Source organism: Sorex araneus, chromosome 4 (assembly GCF_027595985.1).
Source record: "Sorex araneus isolate mSorAra2 chromosome 4, mSorAra2.pri, whole genome shotgun sequence".
In the NCBI taxonomy this organism is placed as follows: Eukaryota; Metazoa; Chordata; class Mammalia; order Eulipotyphla; family Soricidae; genus Sorex; species Sorex araneus.
Window position 1 is genome coordinate 59,983,131 of NC_073305.1, and position 16,937 is coordinate 60,000,067.

General features: G+C 36.6%; 1 protein-coding gene across 1 annotated transcript in view; it reads left to right on the top strand.

Annotated features, from left to right (window-relative positions):
* SYNPR (synaptoporin) overlaps nt 1-16,937 on the top strand; it is a 359,907-nt gene that overhangs the window by 215,338 nt on the left and 127,632 nt on the right. Inside the window, exon 3 of the mRNA XM_004616466.2 lies at nt 8,995-9,119. Coding sequence (XP_004616523.1) covers nt 8,995-9,119 — 125 coding nt within the window. The remainder of the gene's footprint in view (nt 1-8,994; nt 9,120-16,937) is intronic.

Consider the following 16,937-nt stretch of genomic DNA (forward strand, 5'->3'; position numbering starts at 1 on the left):
GAGCCTGTAAATAATCTACTTCCTCAAGAGACTTAACACAGAGAAGCAATTGCGGTTCTTTTATTACTACTAATTTTATCATCATTTAGAATGTTTATGATTCAGTTATTCAACGCCCAAAATGCCCTTTTTCAAACACTTCATTCTCTCATCTTTTCTTCATATGTTCATTCAAGCATTCATTGAATTGACCAAATTTGTGAGCTATCAGTTATTTTTATTGTACAATAAGTGCTACAAAAGTGGCTGAAATGTGGTCAGTTAATAAAGAGATTGCAGACTGGGGAAGTAGATAACTTGCTAGCTTTCTGTCATCTAGTCCGACCCTTTATCAGTGCAACTCCTCACGGTAATCAATATGGCCTTTCTGAAATGCAATTTTGTCATGCCTCTCCCATACTGAAACCCCAATTTTTCTCATGTTTCAGATCTCTTCACAATGGTAAGCTATTTTTTATTTTTAAAAAATAGGAGGGGTCATACCTGGTGGTGCTCAGAGATCACTCCTGGCTCTGTGCTCACAGCTCTGTGCTATGATGTGTGTGACTCATCACATCCACCGGGAATGCTGCACTGTGCATTATCACTCTTGGTGCTGAGAGGAACCAAATGCAGTTCCAGATTGAATCAGTGTTCATTGCATGTAAAGAAAGTGCCTTAGCCCTGATACTAGGTCTTTTGGTCCCTGTAGACTATTTCTATAAGAGCCAGAGAGTAAATATGTTAGGTTTATGAACAATATTATCTTTTTTGTCAGAACTCAATCTACCATTTAAGGTGAAAGCAGTCACATGTTGCATAAGTGAATACATGAGCTCTGGGCATAGCCTAGAGGCTGTAATGTTTGAAGCCCTGCTATAACTAATACATCACACATCCCTGATTGCCTCTTGAAAAAGTGAATCCCTTCTTCACAATTTACAATGTCTGCTCCAGTCTTACCAATTGTACAGACACGAAGCAACTTGATTACATGAGTGTCTTTGATTTAGTGTTCTGTCCTCCTAGAACACTTTTGTTCTTCCCTCAATCAAGCATGCATACTTTCCTGGTTTCTGCTTGAGTATCTCTTTATTTAAGCAGCTGTTCCTTATCTTCCTTCCACTTTGCAAGTGTATATAATATTTTTGCCTAATATGCCCCATTTACTGATACCACAGTTAAATACTGTCACAGTACTTATTCATTTACTTGTTTCTGTCTCCAAACAGACAGAAATTTCCCTGGAGGTGAGAGGAGACTATATTTAGTTAACAAGTATTTAAGAAGCACCTGCTTCATGTCAAGTACTGTGCCAGGTGGTAGAGATTGAGTACTAGACAGAAAACAGTGAAACATAACATAAATAAGTTACAAGGATACCAAATATTTTTCACTGCTACTATTCAAAAGAAAAATGGGAAATAATGTGCACAATGGTGAGGTGGTCAAGGGTCAGGAGGCCAACTTTATAGTAGACAAAGAAGACTTCCAACTTAAAAGGAACTTAGCTTGCATAGCTGGGGGCAAGAGAATGAGGGTGAAATGTGCTGGGGAAAAAGGCAGCTCAGATATAGAAAGGAACACCAAGTAAAATGTGGTAGAAGGACCGGCTCAGGATGGGAAATGCGTGCTGAAAGTAGACTATAGATTGAACACTATGACCACTCAATATCGCTATTGCAAACCACAATACCCAAAAGGAGAGGAAGAACAAAAGGGAATGCCCTGCCACAGAGGTGGGGTGGGGTGGGGGAGTGGAAGGGATAATGGGATCATTGCTGGTAGAGAATGGGCACTGGTGGAGGGATGGGTACTCAATCATTGTATGACTGAGAATGAGAGTGAGATAAGCAACGGACTGAGAAATAAGGAGCAAAGATCTTCCATCACTTTTATTATTTATCATCATCATTCGACATGAATGATGGATAATCATCATTATGTCTTTGGTCTGGGGGCCACAACCTGGTGAGGGCTTACTCCTGCCTCTAAGCATAGAGAAGATTTCTGGCAGGCTCAGGAAACCTCTTGTGGTGGTGTGGGCAAGAGATGTACCTACTGTACTATCTTTCCAGCCCCCTATTATCTTTATTAATGTCAACCAAGGAACAATTAGAGGGCCTGAAAATAGGTACAAAGTCGATGTTTTAAACTGTCTTAAGTGATGTCTCCAAAGTATGTCCTGAGACACTAATTTTGGCTCATAAAGTTTATTTAAGAGTTGTGCCAGGAAGCATGATGGTGAGTGGGGAAATAAGACAGAGAAAGAAAGAAATCCAGCCAAGGCTGTGTTAATGAGCAGGTGTTGTTGTGTGCTATTGGGGCTCAATTTCAAGGGGTATCCTCTGCAAAACATAAAAACACATCTCAACATTTCCCCACAGAGAGGCAAACATACTGGGAGATTTTATTCACCAATTTCCATTCCATATTGATTGACAGATGTGCAGGAATTGGCATATTTTAAAACATTCCAGTAACAGACTGAGCCCATATCTTCTGCCTGAGAAAGCCCTCAGAAGAGAATCTCAGGTGTTTGAGATTGAAAACTTTGGCGAATGCAAGTACCCCTCTGAAGCTCTAGGTGGCCTCATGGGTAAATTAGGGGGGATATTTGGAATAAAAATGGCTTCTGCTGCAATAACTAAATGAATAATCTATTGAATGGCTAAATGATTGACAGAATGAATAATTTTTCCCTGAAGTAGATAATGAAATAAATTCAAGAAATAATGAAAGGTGAAATAAGAGGAACAATGAAATAAGCAGAATAAATCAACAGGTAACCCACGGGTTCTTGGGGAGTCAAGGAAAATCCCATGGTTGCACAGTTGACTTTTCTCAGTCAAGGTTCCAAGTTATTACGTGATACTTTGGAATTGACCATGGTAGGAATATTTTTAAATCATGGAAATGGGCATTTGCAATAAATCTAAGTTAAAACCTCTGTAGATATGATTGTTAGGCATGTATAGATTGTGGGCAATATAAGCATCGATATTTGATTCTAGTCTTCAAATTGCTTTCCTACAAGACTCTTTACTCACACTTATTTCTTTCAAGGCATCATTTGTGCATGAGTTGTCTACCAGGTTTTGGAAGATGTCCCTTCTCTCACTTCACTGACGACCACAGAGCTCCATTATGAGATATATATATATCAGTCTAATTCTCATTTGCTCAATCTACCATTGATTTCAACTGTCTCTTGCAAATTAACCAGAAGGATTGATACCAAATTTCATATATAGTCCTTGTATAGTTCATTTAGTTAAAAAAGGAAACTGCTTGTTCTCTTTCCAGGGGTAAACCTTCGGATCATTAACTGTGCATGATATTCCTGTGATGGGTGATTTCGGTTCAGGATGCTTGTTAACCCAGAAAATCCAAAGCAATTATTTTGATATTCTTCATCTGATGTATTTCTAGCCAGGCTGCATGTAAGAAAAAACTCTTCTGGCTAATTCTTCCCACTAAAATATTAATACTTTGTTGCTAGGAACACAATTTCAGATCACCCAAGACAATGGCAAAATGAGAGTTCATTGTAGGATTTATTTTGGTTTCATGAACTCAAAGTGAATGATTGAACCAGTAGTTATTATACTGCTTATGCTTATCTTAGACTATGCTAGAGAGATGGGGTATCTGCCTTAAGGAAAACTAAGTTGTTGGGAAAAGATGGAAACACAGAAGTTTCAAAATTATACTTGGGTAAATGGACTTGATCAGAGCACAAATGGAAAGATGAATGAGTGCACTAAATTACTAGAAGGAAAAAAGTGAGAACTGAAGGCTAATATATACCAGTGTTTGGAGAAAATAATAAAGTTATGCACACACATAAACACCATTTCTCATCATCAAGTTGATTTTTAGTTTATAAAGGGTTGACCTTAAATGCTAAACATTCTTTCTAAATCCTTTCTGTCATGTCTTCCCACTCCCCACATACTATCCCCACAAGCTATTCTGTTTCTAGGACCCACCCCCCGTTATTATTCCATCATGGCTGCATAAAGAATGTTTCTCATCTTTCCCATATACCAGAAGGTAATATTATCTGCCTAGGACTTAACATTAGTCATGCTTGGCCAAGCATGGATAAGACACATAAACCTTCCTTTTGCTAATATTAATGCCCTTTCAAGAGCAAAAGTTATCAAGCTAAGGAAGTTTCAACTCTTTACAACTTCTTCCTAGAGTCTTTAAAAACTCTCTATCTGATTGAGAGTAAAATTAGAGAGAACAAAAAAGGAGTAGGAGTGAAGGGAAAGAGAAGTTAGGGAAAGGGAAGGAAGGGGTTAGGAAGGAACGTTGGTTAAATGAACTCACAGATTTATGTTTGTGAAACATTCAAGAGACACATAAATGACTTCAGTCTACAAATTCATCATGGAATATTCCTGGAAAAGTAAGACTGGTCCTTTGATAGTTGACAGTACTACCCAGGTAGCCAAAAATTGTTCATTCATCCTAGAATAAATTAAAAGAACACTGATTTGAGAAATTTAGAGAAACAGGATTCTTGTTGCAGCTATAATCTATCTCGTTTTGGGCAAAGGAATTTTCCTCTCTAGTTCCACTATCTACACTGATGTCATGACAATATAATGACAATATCAAGGAGGAAGGGGAGAAAGAAAGAGCATGGTAGTAGAGTTGGCATGAAGGAAGAAGTGGGATGAAGACAATGAAGAAGACTTTAATGATGACCTAGTCTAAGTGTTCTAAACTCATGTAAAAGAGTCGTGTGAGGCAAATACTCTCTTTTCCCCACCTAACATTGACCTTCCATTGACACAAACTTGGCAAGTGTTTTTTTTAATTTAGTTACCTATACTCAGACCGCTTCCCCTTGTCCATCTGCACTTTGGAGGTGACATATTCTCATTAATCTTCAAAGTCTTAGATTATATGTGAGAACCTCAGACATAACAGTCTATAACAGTTTCCTCACAAATCACTTAACACAATGTGTAATTAGTTTATTTATATGTCCTTTTAGTTCTTTCTCCATTCAACTTAAACTAAATTGTGAGCAGGGAACTTCATCTTTCTCTTTTCATGCTTTTTTTACTTTTCTCCATCATTTGGCACATAACAAGTGCAACCTTAAACATCTGCTGAAGTAGTGAATTAGTCCCAGTTTAGGAAACATAGAAACTGAGGTTTGAAGAGGTTGAATAATTTGCTCATTGATAGTCAACTAGGAATTTGACTCAAGCTTAGTTCTGCCTGACTCCAGTCTGTTACTATCTCGGTTGACTTGACTTGGAGGACTTCCAGGAGAATATGTGGAAAGATTTCCAAATTTCCATCACATTTTATATTTCTCTACAACACCAGGAGAACTTGGACTACCCCAAAAAAAGCGTCAAGTTCTAATTACAGGACCAGTTCCCTTGATAATATCCTGTGAAGGATTTTATTTTACTCCCCTGTATATAAAATCAGTCATCCCTGTAATAAGTTATTCACTCCTCAGGATTTTTCTCTTTCAGTGTAATACAGACATTATCTGTTTAATCCTCACCAAACTAATGTGTAATTGATGTCAGTCACACAGTGTGATTTTCCTTTAATCAGTGAGGATTGCTAGGAAGGGAGAAACAGAACCAGAAAACCCATAGGAGACATATTTAACTCAAGAACAATGTCTTATGTTTTCAGAGTTCAATGGAAGTTAAAGAAAACGCAGTAGTATGCGTGGTTTCAATAGTCTGAATCCTTCTTCCCTGCAGCTAACATTTTGAACTAGCTAAATACATAATTATCTTTCCATCTTAAGTTTATTATATGGTAGCATAATTACATCTTATATATAAAGCACTTTTAATGTAATATGAAAAAAAGAAAAACCAAGGATACTTTCTCTATAGATGTTAAGCACTGAATAATAGATCATTATATCCTTCAAATTTTACTTGCTACTTTTTAAATATTTTAAGTCATTGTTCCACAATTCATTAAAGGGATATTAGGGAATATTAAGCATCACTTTCTCTTTCTCTCTCTCTCTCTCTCTCTCTCTCTGGTTTCTCCGTCTTTCTCTCTCTCTCTCTCTCTCTCTCACTACACACACACATGCAGGCATACATAAATCATTATTATCAATAGAAGATATGATCAAATATATACCTGGTCTAGATTAGGCCTAGTCTAGATTATTTTATAGCAATCATGATGGACGATTCCTCCTATCCTTTATGTGTCCAAGGGTTGATTACACACTTAGGAATGTTGACTCAGGAAAGTTTACATGTGTGAACAAATAAATACAAACAAATGCCAAACAAATATCTGCGTTAATGTGAGGCTGTGCAAAAAAATACATTCTCCATTTTATTAAATTTTCTCAGTGATTTGGTAAGCCAGAGAATATCTGTTTTACAGATAAGGATACTTGGTCAGGAAAATGGCCATCTGCAAAGCCCTAGTGAAAAGCTATAACTCCTTTCTTCTGGAAGAAATATTCCTATAGACATTGTCATGACGTGCCTTATGATGGTTGAATGATTGAGACACTGTAATATGAAGAAACCTAGATTTAAGCATTGAGTTGTATGAGCAATGAAATTTACTTACTCTTTATTTTTACCAATGCTAAAAACTAACCAAAAGAGCATACCTTGTCATGACAAATGAATACATCCTCACTACATAGATAATTTTAGCTTCCCTTTCATCCTGGCATCATGTGTACCCTTGACAAACAAGAAAAAAAATGAGCAAAATACAGCTTTTCTGTACTGTTTGGATATCGGTTCAGTGGTACTGGTGGTCATAAAGATTCAAATTGAGTCTAAGTTTACTATTTTATGGCCTCAAAGAGCTTACCATAGAGGTCATTCACATCATTTACAGTAATAATATTTATTGAAATTTATTGTGTACTTATTCTCTGTCAAGATATATGTAGTGTTTCACACCTCCAGGCATGTAAAATATTTTGTTCCTACAATAATCACTGATCTTTTGTCAAAGTTGCTTACATTGACAAATGGTAATGTTTTAAAAAGTTTTTAAAAATAACTGCTTTTAAATATTTATTTTTAAATATTCACTTTAAAGTTAATAACTTTAGCTAATAATACACATCACACAAGTGATCCACAAAATAATGTGTGGATCTTCCCCTGTGAAGATTTTATCATTAGCCAGTTTTTTTTTATAAAGTTAAGTGTGTCATTGGGACAAAGAGTTTTGAGGCTCTTCTTCCAAAACTGGTTAATACTAAAGTGACATGTGTTATGGATAACAAAAATGTTGCCTTTGAACTTTTGACTGGACTGAGTGATTTAGCCACTTAAACTAATAGCCTTCTTTCCACAAATTGTGCCTCTTTTCATAAATAGCAAAATCAAACAGGACTTGTCAAGGTGTGGGGATTTTAAACCACTACTCAAGGTCACATTCAGAGCACATATTCAAACATCTCTTGCTGTGTTTCCTGAACCAGTGTTCCTAAAAGAAGCCTAAGCTTCTGTAAGAAATCGAATTCCAAAATTAAAAAAAAATAAATTGGAAGTGTGACTGAATGGAGTAGTTCACATTATAGACTTTCTTTGGAAATTGAATTTTGTTGAATTTAGTCAAACTTTTCATTTTTGTTCTTCTCTACCCACTCAAATGTTTTTTTCTTTCTTACAAACTTTTCTGAGTTTCTACTTCTAATGATCTGTGCCTGGTTCTTAGAGATCCGGTTGAGTAAGATATTAACTACTAACCAGTGCTTTTCAATAGTATTAAAAGCATTGCAAGAAAGTACAAACTAGTACAAAAAACACATTAACTGCGAATCAGTGGTTTTTAACTGTAACACTGAGATCTTGTGCTCCAAAGAAGGGGTTGGCTTTAACAGACACTGGAATCTTGGGCTCTAAAATAGTAATGCTTACATTTTCGCCTACCCTTCAACTCATGAGCTCTATACACATTTGATGACATGTTAAAAATATGCATTATTTCAAAAAACATCCATTGCAGAACATAATAGCAAATAACAAGAAGAAAAGAAGGCAACACCACAAATCCTTTTCTTCTGGAAACATATTGTTAACCACTGGAATATTTGAGTGATGTGAGATTATTTTTCTACCATACAAGATATGGCAGCTATTTACAGAATTATTGAAACAGAATTATTTTGGCCTTGTGTTTAATTTTTCTCCATGCACTATCATTTCAGTTTGCCAAAGTATTTTTTTCAGCCATTCGTTCCTCATCCCCCATCATGATCCTGGACTTCATTCATTTCCTAGTCTAAACCAAAATATGATGCCACAGATCAGAAGAACTGTAAACTCACTCTGTCTTGACATTAACCTCACTTGTGTCACTTGTCATCCCGTTGATCTCCGATTTGCTCAAGCAGGAGCCAATAACGTCTCCATTCGTCCCTGTTGCATGCTAGTGTAGCCCAATGGTATCTGCTCGCTCCAGGAAAAGGAAGAGCCTCAAACCATTCGTTGAGGATTTTGACAAAGAAATCTGACCATCTCGTATGTGGACAGCCATGCAGTCTTTTGACATCCCATGGAATCCAGTCAGTAACACCTCTCGTCCAGCAGTCATCTCTAAGTCACATTATGTGTCCGGTCCATCTGATTTTCGATGCCTAACATCAACCTAACATTTCAACGCACGTATGCTGGCATCTGAAGCATCCATTGACATTAACTTCTTCATTTTTGAATTTTTAATTTTTATTAAGGAACCATGATTTGCAAAGTCATTGATTGTTGAGTCTTAGACATGTAATATTCTAGCACCAATCCCACCACCTGTGTCAACTTCCTTCCAATGTTGTTCCCAAATTCTCTGTAGTCCCTGGTGGTTCCACCCCATCCCCCACACAGCACCCCACAGGGCTGGTGTACCTTAAAGTTGGGTTGTTGTACTTTGTGGCTCATGTTTCCAGTATTAAATACTATGCTCTAATGGATATATATTATTAGGTCACTATCATCCAAATAACTGCCTTCTCTTTCCTTTCTTTGTTCTCCACAGCTTTTTGCAATCTTTGCATTTGCAACATGCGGTGGCTATTCCGGAGCCCTGCGGCTGAGTGTGGACTGCGTCAACAAGACCGATAGCAACCTCAGCATTGATGTAGCATTTGCTTACCCATTCAGGTAGGGAATGCGGTTCGTGCTTACTGCAGTCAAAAAGGTCATTTCTATCCTTCTTGGTTTTTAAAAAGAAAACATGGTCTTCTATGAACTTATAAGTAAATGGAAAGCATTTTGTCAGAACCCGCAAAATAGCCTAAGAAGTAAAATTAACACTCAACATCTCCTTGGGAGAGAATATTCAAATGATAATTAGCTCCCCTCTAAAAAGAATGCAGGGCTGGAGCAACAGCACAGCTGGTAGGGCTTTTGCCTTGCACATGGGCAAGCCAGGTGATTCCCAGCATCCCATATGGTCTCTGGCCAGGAGTAATTCCTGAGTGCAGAGAGCCAGAAGTAACCCCTGTGCATCGCCGGGTATGATGCAACAGAAAACAAATTAAAAATAAATAAATAAAAAGAAGACTGCTGCAAATGGCCCATTATTGGGAGAGGGCCAAGACATCTCTCAAGACAGAGATGCCACCAGTTATGTAATTCCTTCTTTCTTATTTGTAACCTCAGTCTCATGGTCTCTCATGTTCTCTCAAGTTGTAATTCTGTTTTAACTTCTTTAGTGACTGTCCCCAAAAGGTGTTATAGGAACAGACAACAAAGAGGTCACTCTTTCTGAAGTAAAAGAAAAAGCAACAGGCATTAAGATTGAATACATTGCTGTCTCTCAAACTGGAAAAGAGTAACAAGAAGAGAAGCCAAAAGCTGGGTAGTGAACAGAGTAATACTTCATTTCACAATCCACGGGTAAATGTAATTTGAGAAGTCCCTCAAGACTTTATAGAATTCAGCCTCGTCACTTTCTTCGGAAGACATATTGCTGATTCCATTAAAGGCAACTTGAGAAATTATAAACAAACGTTTTTGCCCTTTATAAATACAGTTTCCCACTCATTTCATCATGTTTAACTTGGGTTCTGCAACAAAGGCTATCAATCACTGTATTTTCTGTAACAGAATTTTACTTCCAGATATTAGTTGACTCCTAAGTTTCATATGGAAAAGCAGTCACTGAAGGTGAAGCTGGGGAGGAAGTGCCTAAATCAGCAAGTGCTTTTTAAAAGTATTTATTTATTTATTTACTGGCTTCTTGGATTACACCCTGCAATGCTCCAGCGTTACTCCTGACTCTGCACTCAGGGCATGCTCAGGAGACCATATGGGATGCCCAGGATTTAACCTATGTCTGTCCTGTCAAAACAGCACGTCCTATCCACTGTGCTGTTGCTCCAACCCCTCTACAGGTGCTTTTGCTTAACATCACTCTCCTAAAAACCTTGGGTCTCAGAGAAGCAATTTAAAAACCAATATTCTAGAGCAAACCAAGAAAGTTTTTTTGCCACTCTATTTTAATCACATCTGTACAGCTCTCATTAAGGAATTAGGATTAGTGTGTCTCCTCTCAGTAATGCCTTACACTTTTGTCCAAGTCTTGAGCACCTTAGAGATAATGGCATAATCTTTGTTATGCTCGTATTGCAATTTCCATAGGACATTTGGATGCTTGAAAATGTTGTGGTATTATCTCCATGGGAAAGAGTTCAATAATGAGTAACAACATCTAGAATTTATATAGATTATTTTGAAGTCTTTTATTTCAGAACAAGTTGAGTTAGCAAGATTTTGGTGATGGAAATCTTTAAAAAGTTATTTTCTCTTAAAATGTCACAAGTCAATACCAATGATTTGATGATAATATTAGAAATAAAATAAGTGGAGTCAGCAGCTTCTACTCTACTTACTGCAAGCACAGGGAAGACAATAAACTCTGCTGCCAAGTCATTTGAACAAAAATAATTATTCTGTAAGTGAAAGATCAAAGTTACCCTACTTCCTTACCAGATTATCAACCATGAGTGAGAAAATGTCAATTTTTAAAAAAATTTAGTTTCCAAAATGTTTGGGTACTTCTAATGTGACAAAATATGTTTCTGCCTTACATCACCACATGTACCAACATTTTACTCATAAAAGAGGAATTTACAATTTAGCAATGTGTTATTTTACTATGAGAATAAAAGCTTTTTGTCACCTAACACTTTGATTTATGAAAAAAATGAACAAGTAGTATTTACAGATTTCTGTAATGTGCGAATTTTCTATAAAATCATTTAAGAATTTGGAAAGGGTGGTTCTGGATTTAATGTTCTTAGCATTTTATTTATAGAAGTGTTAAGTGGTTTCTTATTTCAAAGAATTTTAATGTATTTGGAGAAAACCTACTTGTGGAAATGCCAACTAGCAATTTGCATTTATGTATTAAGGTTGTCAAATGAGAGACAGAGTAGGGCAAGAGTAGAGAGTGGATTATGGGTGTAAAAATATTTATTATGGCTGCAAAAATATTTATGGCAAGGTTAGGTTTCAAGTGATGAATGTATAATGAGATAGGCAAATACTTATTGATAGGCAATACTTACTGCAAGTGTATAAAACATTTATTAGACATGTTCAGGAACTTTGTAATATACCATCATCACTAAACCAACTCTGTAGAATACCAAATTTTATTTATTTTACTAACATATTTTGTAAACTAATAATTTTAATATAGACTAAAATGTATAGGGTGTTTAAAATATGTCAAGTACAGCAAAATCATATGATGAAGAAAAAGGATAAGTTAAAGTTGTTTTAAACAAGATTTTAGAAAAGTTTGAATCCCAAATTATTGACTGGGAATAAGTCAACAATGACAGGAAAGAAGGAAGGAAAGAAGGAAGGAAGGAAGGAAGGAAGGAAGGAAGGAAGGAAGGAAGGAAGGAAGGAAGGAAGGAAGGAAGGAAGGAAGGAAGGAAGGAAGGAAGGAAGGAAGGAAGGAAGGAAGGAAGGAAGGAAGGAAGGAAGGAAGGAAGGAAGGAAGGAAGGAAGGAAGAAGGAAGGAGGGAGGGAGGGAGGGAGGGAGGAAGGAAAGAAGGAAAGAAAGAAGGAAAGAAAGAAGGAAAGAAAGAAGGAAAGAAAGAAAGAAAGAAAGAAAGAAAGAAAGAAAGAAAGAAAGAAAGAAAGAAAGAAAGAAAGAAAGAAAGAAAGAAAGAAAGAAAGAAAGAAAGAAAGAAAGAAAGAAAGAGGGAGGGAGGGAGGGAGGGAGGGAGGGAGGGAGGGAAGGAGGGAGGAAGGGAGGAAGGGAGGAAGGGGATGAAGAAAACTACATTGAAGCAACAGATTTGGGTTTGATCAGCAGAATTTGAGGGGTTTCCCATCAGGGAGTTTTATGCTAAATTCTATGTAAAATGAGAGAAAAATTCTCAAAAGGGAGCCAAAGACCTGTCTAATGAAATAAAAGTTAAATTCTGGGAGAAGAGAGAACATCAAGATAACTAGCAGAACAAATTCATTCATAGTGTTAGACTATGAAAGACGACCACAGTTAGATGAAAAGAAAAGGAGTGACTAGTGATGGAGGGCAGGGGAGACAAAGGAGTTAAATGAAATGAAGTGGGATAACCAGTACAGAATAGATTTCAAGGGAAAAGAAAACTTCATGCATGTTACTGTTCACTTATATATTTTTTAAATCAAAGGCAAGAAACTATGAAAAAGACCTTCAGAAATACCTAATGGTGCTTATTATGGGATGTTCCTAAAATATTTCTATAAGAAAGAGAGTTTGCCAGGCTTTTAGAGAATCACTGTCACTGTCACTGCCATCCCATTGCTCATGGATTTGTTCAAGCGGGCACCAGTAACGTCTCTCATTGAGAGACTTGTTACTGATTTTGGCATATCCAATACGCACGGGTAGCTTGCCAGGCTCTGCCGAGCGGGCTCGGTACTCTCGGTAGCTTGCCGGGCTCTCTGAGAGGGGTAGAGGAATCAAACTTGGGTGGGCTGCGTGAAATGCAACCGCCCAACCGCTCTATCACTCCAGCCCTTTTAGAGAATGTGAAATAGAATTTTGTATGTGCTCCTTCAAAGAACATATGAAAGCCTAACGACTCCAACAACTTACTTCATGCTTCGTGTTTTCCAAAGTGGGTGATACTGTCCACCCCAACGCCTGGTGCTATGGAAGGATCCATAAGTGTCTCATTAGTAGCCTCCAGTGAAATTGAGGAATTTCTTTCTTTTTTTTTTGCTATTTGTTTTGGTTTTGTTTTGGGGGGTCACACCCGGTGACGCACAGGGGTAAACTCCTGACTCTGCGCTCAGGAATAACTCCTGATGGTGCTCGTGGGGACCATGTGGGATGCTGGGAATCAAATCCGGGTCGGCGACGTGCAAGGCAAACCCCACCTGCTGTGCAATCACTCCAGCCCCAGAATTGAGGGATTTCTGTTCAGGTAAAGAAGGTACCTTTTAGGAGATTGCTCAATGACTTTAATATTTCTGTAAGGAAGGCAGTAATCAGTACAAACTTAGAAAACTTATGAATGGTATTTGTGGAAAATTAGGTCCAATTTGTAAATGGTCTTATAGCGCATTTGTTTAATTCTTGTTTCTTCTGAGTAATCATCTTATTCAATGACCTGTGTTTATTTTCCATTAGGGCTAGATAATAGTAAAGATTTCTAGTAGATGCAAATCTTCTGTTATTTGACAACAATTCAATATAGAGAATAATAGAAACTTCATAATGAAGAATATGTTATTATGTCATTCCCATGTCATAAGATTCTATGGTGATAAAAAACATTGTTTTTTTAGTCAGTTTCATGCATTTTGGTGATTATAGGGTTAGTAATCACTGTTCTAAATAATTAGCAACATTGTCCTTAATTCATTTATCCTAGAGAAATAATTATAAGTGTAGAGAAAATATGTGAACAAAAGTATTTATTGTTTTAAGTCCTATAAAATTAGGTAAAATTTTACATATGAAAAACAGGGAATTGGCAAAGTTAATTATGTTACATCATAAAATGAAATGTTGGGGAACCATTTAAAAGTTATTTTCTCAAAGAGTATTTATTTATTTATTAAATGTTTTATTAGTGAATCACCGTGAGGTACAGTTACAGATTTACATATTTCCGTGCTTGTGTTTCAGTCATACAATCTCAAAGAGTATTTAAAAAAATGTGAAATGTTCCCAGTATTGTATTAGGTGACAAAGCAGAATAACAAAGTACAAATATAATGATTCAGATTATGTTTTGTTTTATACTAGTTGACTTTATACTGATAATGACATTGCTGATGATATCTTCTATTTGGACTGAAAAATAGCACAGGGGTAAAGGTGCTTGCCTTACATGCGATCATTACATGTTCAATAACAGCACCACTTATGGTTCTCTGAGTATCACTGGATGTGACCCTGAACACAGAAAATGGAGAAAGTATTGAATACCACCACCAGATGTGCCATTTTCCCATTTTTTTAAATCTCCAAGTCTCTCACCATTCACATCTACACTTTTTACTATATGCCCTTACCACAGTTCATAGCCAGAGGCACTTGCTTGGTCAGTATGCTAGGACAGGCCAGAATGCTTAGTTATCAATGCCTGCTGGGAGCACTCATCCAGTCACGAGTGTGAGTTGGCAGATAGTCCAACTCCTTCATTCCTTATGGGGTAAACCTCCAAGATATATTCTATGCCAACCCTTAGGAATGCCCAGAAAGCTAGTTGCACTATACTAAAAGTTTGATGCAGCTCACCTATTTTTACCTCATTTCCCGTTTCTTACTCAGATCTTCACTATCCTGTTTGTGTTTCCAGGCATTCATATTCTAAAGGCAAATCACTAAAAATTTTGATTTCATAACCTGTTTCTGGTAAATTCAATCTAAGTCACTAGCATTGCTTAAATTTCCACCCCTAAAGTGGATATTTGAATAGGTAAGTAGATAGATAGATAGATAGATAGATAGATAGATAGATAGATAGATAGATAGATAGATAGATAGACAGGGAAATGGTGCAGTGGATAAGGTGCTTGCCTCACATATTGGCAGTCCATATTTGATTTGTAGGCACAGGTATGGTCCCCCAATCTCTGCCAGGAATGATCCCTGAGCACAGAGCCAGGAGTAAACTCTGATGACTTCAAAAACACCCCAATAAAAATAATTTTAAAATAAAATTGATAATAGATATATATCTCTTTCCCCAAATTGTTTTAGAAAGTATTATTCGTTGTATAGCCAGCTTGGTAGAAAATCAGTATCTCTGATTTGGAACATCTCCTCTTATGGTTCTCAGCTGAGGCCTCATCTATGAAGTCACAGTTGATTTTTTTTTCTATTGCGGTATTTTAACATGTATAGTAGACACTTTCCAACAGAGACTCATTGTACTTCAAACTTGGTTTTATACAAATTTTATAATAATGACTGCTTGGTTTCTGAGATATTCCATAACTCTCCAAAATGAGTTTTGTGTAAAATATAGCCTCTCAGGTCAATCGATCTTAAATACATTCTCTAAGCTTCTGATTAGTCATACAGATTTTCTCATAGGTACCCAAACAGCAAAAACTAAATTATACTTTGAGAGATTATGTCATTATTATTGCATCAAAATTTTCATTTACTTACAGGTAGGAAGATTATGAGTAGGTAGGAAGGTTATGAGTGAACCAGATATTACCAGACTTGTGGCATTTTTTGAGATTTTCTACATTATTAAAAAATTATGGTGGAAATATACTCCGGAAACATAGTGCAGTTTGAACTCTTGGAAAGGACTACCTGGGCTCAAATCCCACTTTGCTATTCATTACCTATGCTATGTTAAGAAAACTTTGCTTACTAGGGTAGCAGTCATAGTACAGCACATAGAGCACCTGCTTTGCACACAGCCAACCAGGGTTCAATCCCCAGCATCCCATATAATTCCCCAAGTCCATCAGAAGTAACCCCTTGCAGAGCGGGTTAAGCTCTGAGCTTGATTTGTTATCCCCAAACCAAAAAAAAAATAAATAAAAAAAGAAGAGAACATTGGTTTCTATGTAATTTTTTATCTGTGAGACAGTAATATTATCAATTTAAGTGTATTGAACTAAATAAATCAAATATACAGTGATTAAAATAAAACCTGAAAGTCAATAAATTCTCTTTCAGTATATTATTTTCACATTCATTATCAAGAAAAAGTAATTAAAATAGAGAGCCAAACAGGATACTTTTTCTAGTTAATTAGAAAAAAATACCTTCAAGGCAAAAATATGACCTGTTATATTGTTATATTTTTGTTATGTTTTTATTGTTATATTTTCACCTAGGGGGTGAAAATTCTCATTTCTCTTAGTCTCTTCTATCCCAATATACAAACATTAAAAGGTGTGTGCATATTTCATTGTCTAACATTCATTAACATGTCTAATGATACTTGTTTTGGTTGCCTTGAGAGTGTTACCAACCCTATTTTTTCTCATTGGAATATTGGGAGAGAAAAAGCCATCACAAACGACAGATCAGATAATGCTCAGTGTTACTAGTGTGACGCTTTTGACTGCTTTGAGTTTGCTGAGATGGCAGAGAGTTTGAGAGTTAGCCTTGTCATCCTTGAAAGAGAGGATCAGTAAGAATTCTTTAAAATTAAGAGCAGGTTAGCTGGAGCTCCTTAGTTGAGCTGGGCACCATCTACATCAATCCTTATCTCCTTTCTTTTTGTTTCTCCCACTCCTATTTAGAAGGTGGGGCCAGGTGGAAATAGATGCTAGGAAAGCTATGCAGTTTGAACCATTTATCTGGAAATTCTAGCTCTGTTGGAGGAAGAACATTTTTCCTAACATCCATCCCCTAGAGCAGTGGTGATAAACATTTTTATTAGTAGTACCAATTTTAGGAAGATAAAAATGTTAAGGGCTGCAATTATTTCTATCTTATGTTCAGGAAATGCTGCTTTTCCAATTATATTTAAGCATCCTTGATTGTTTCTC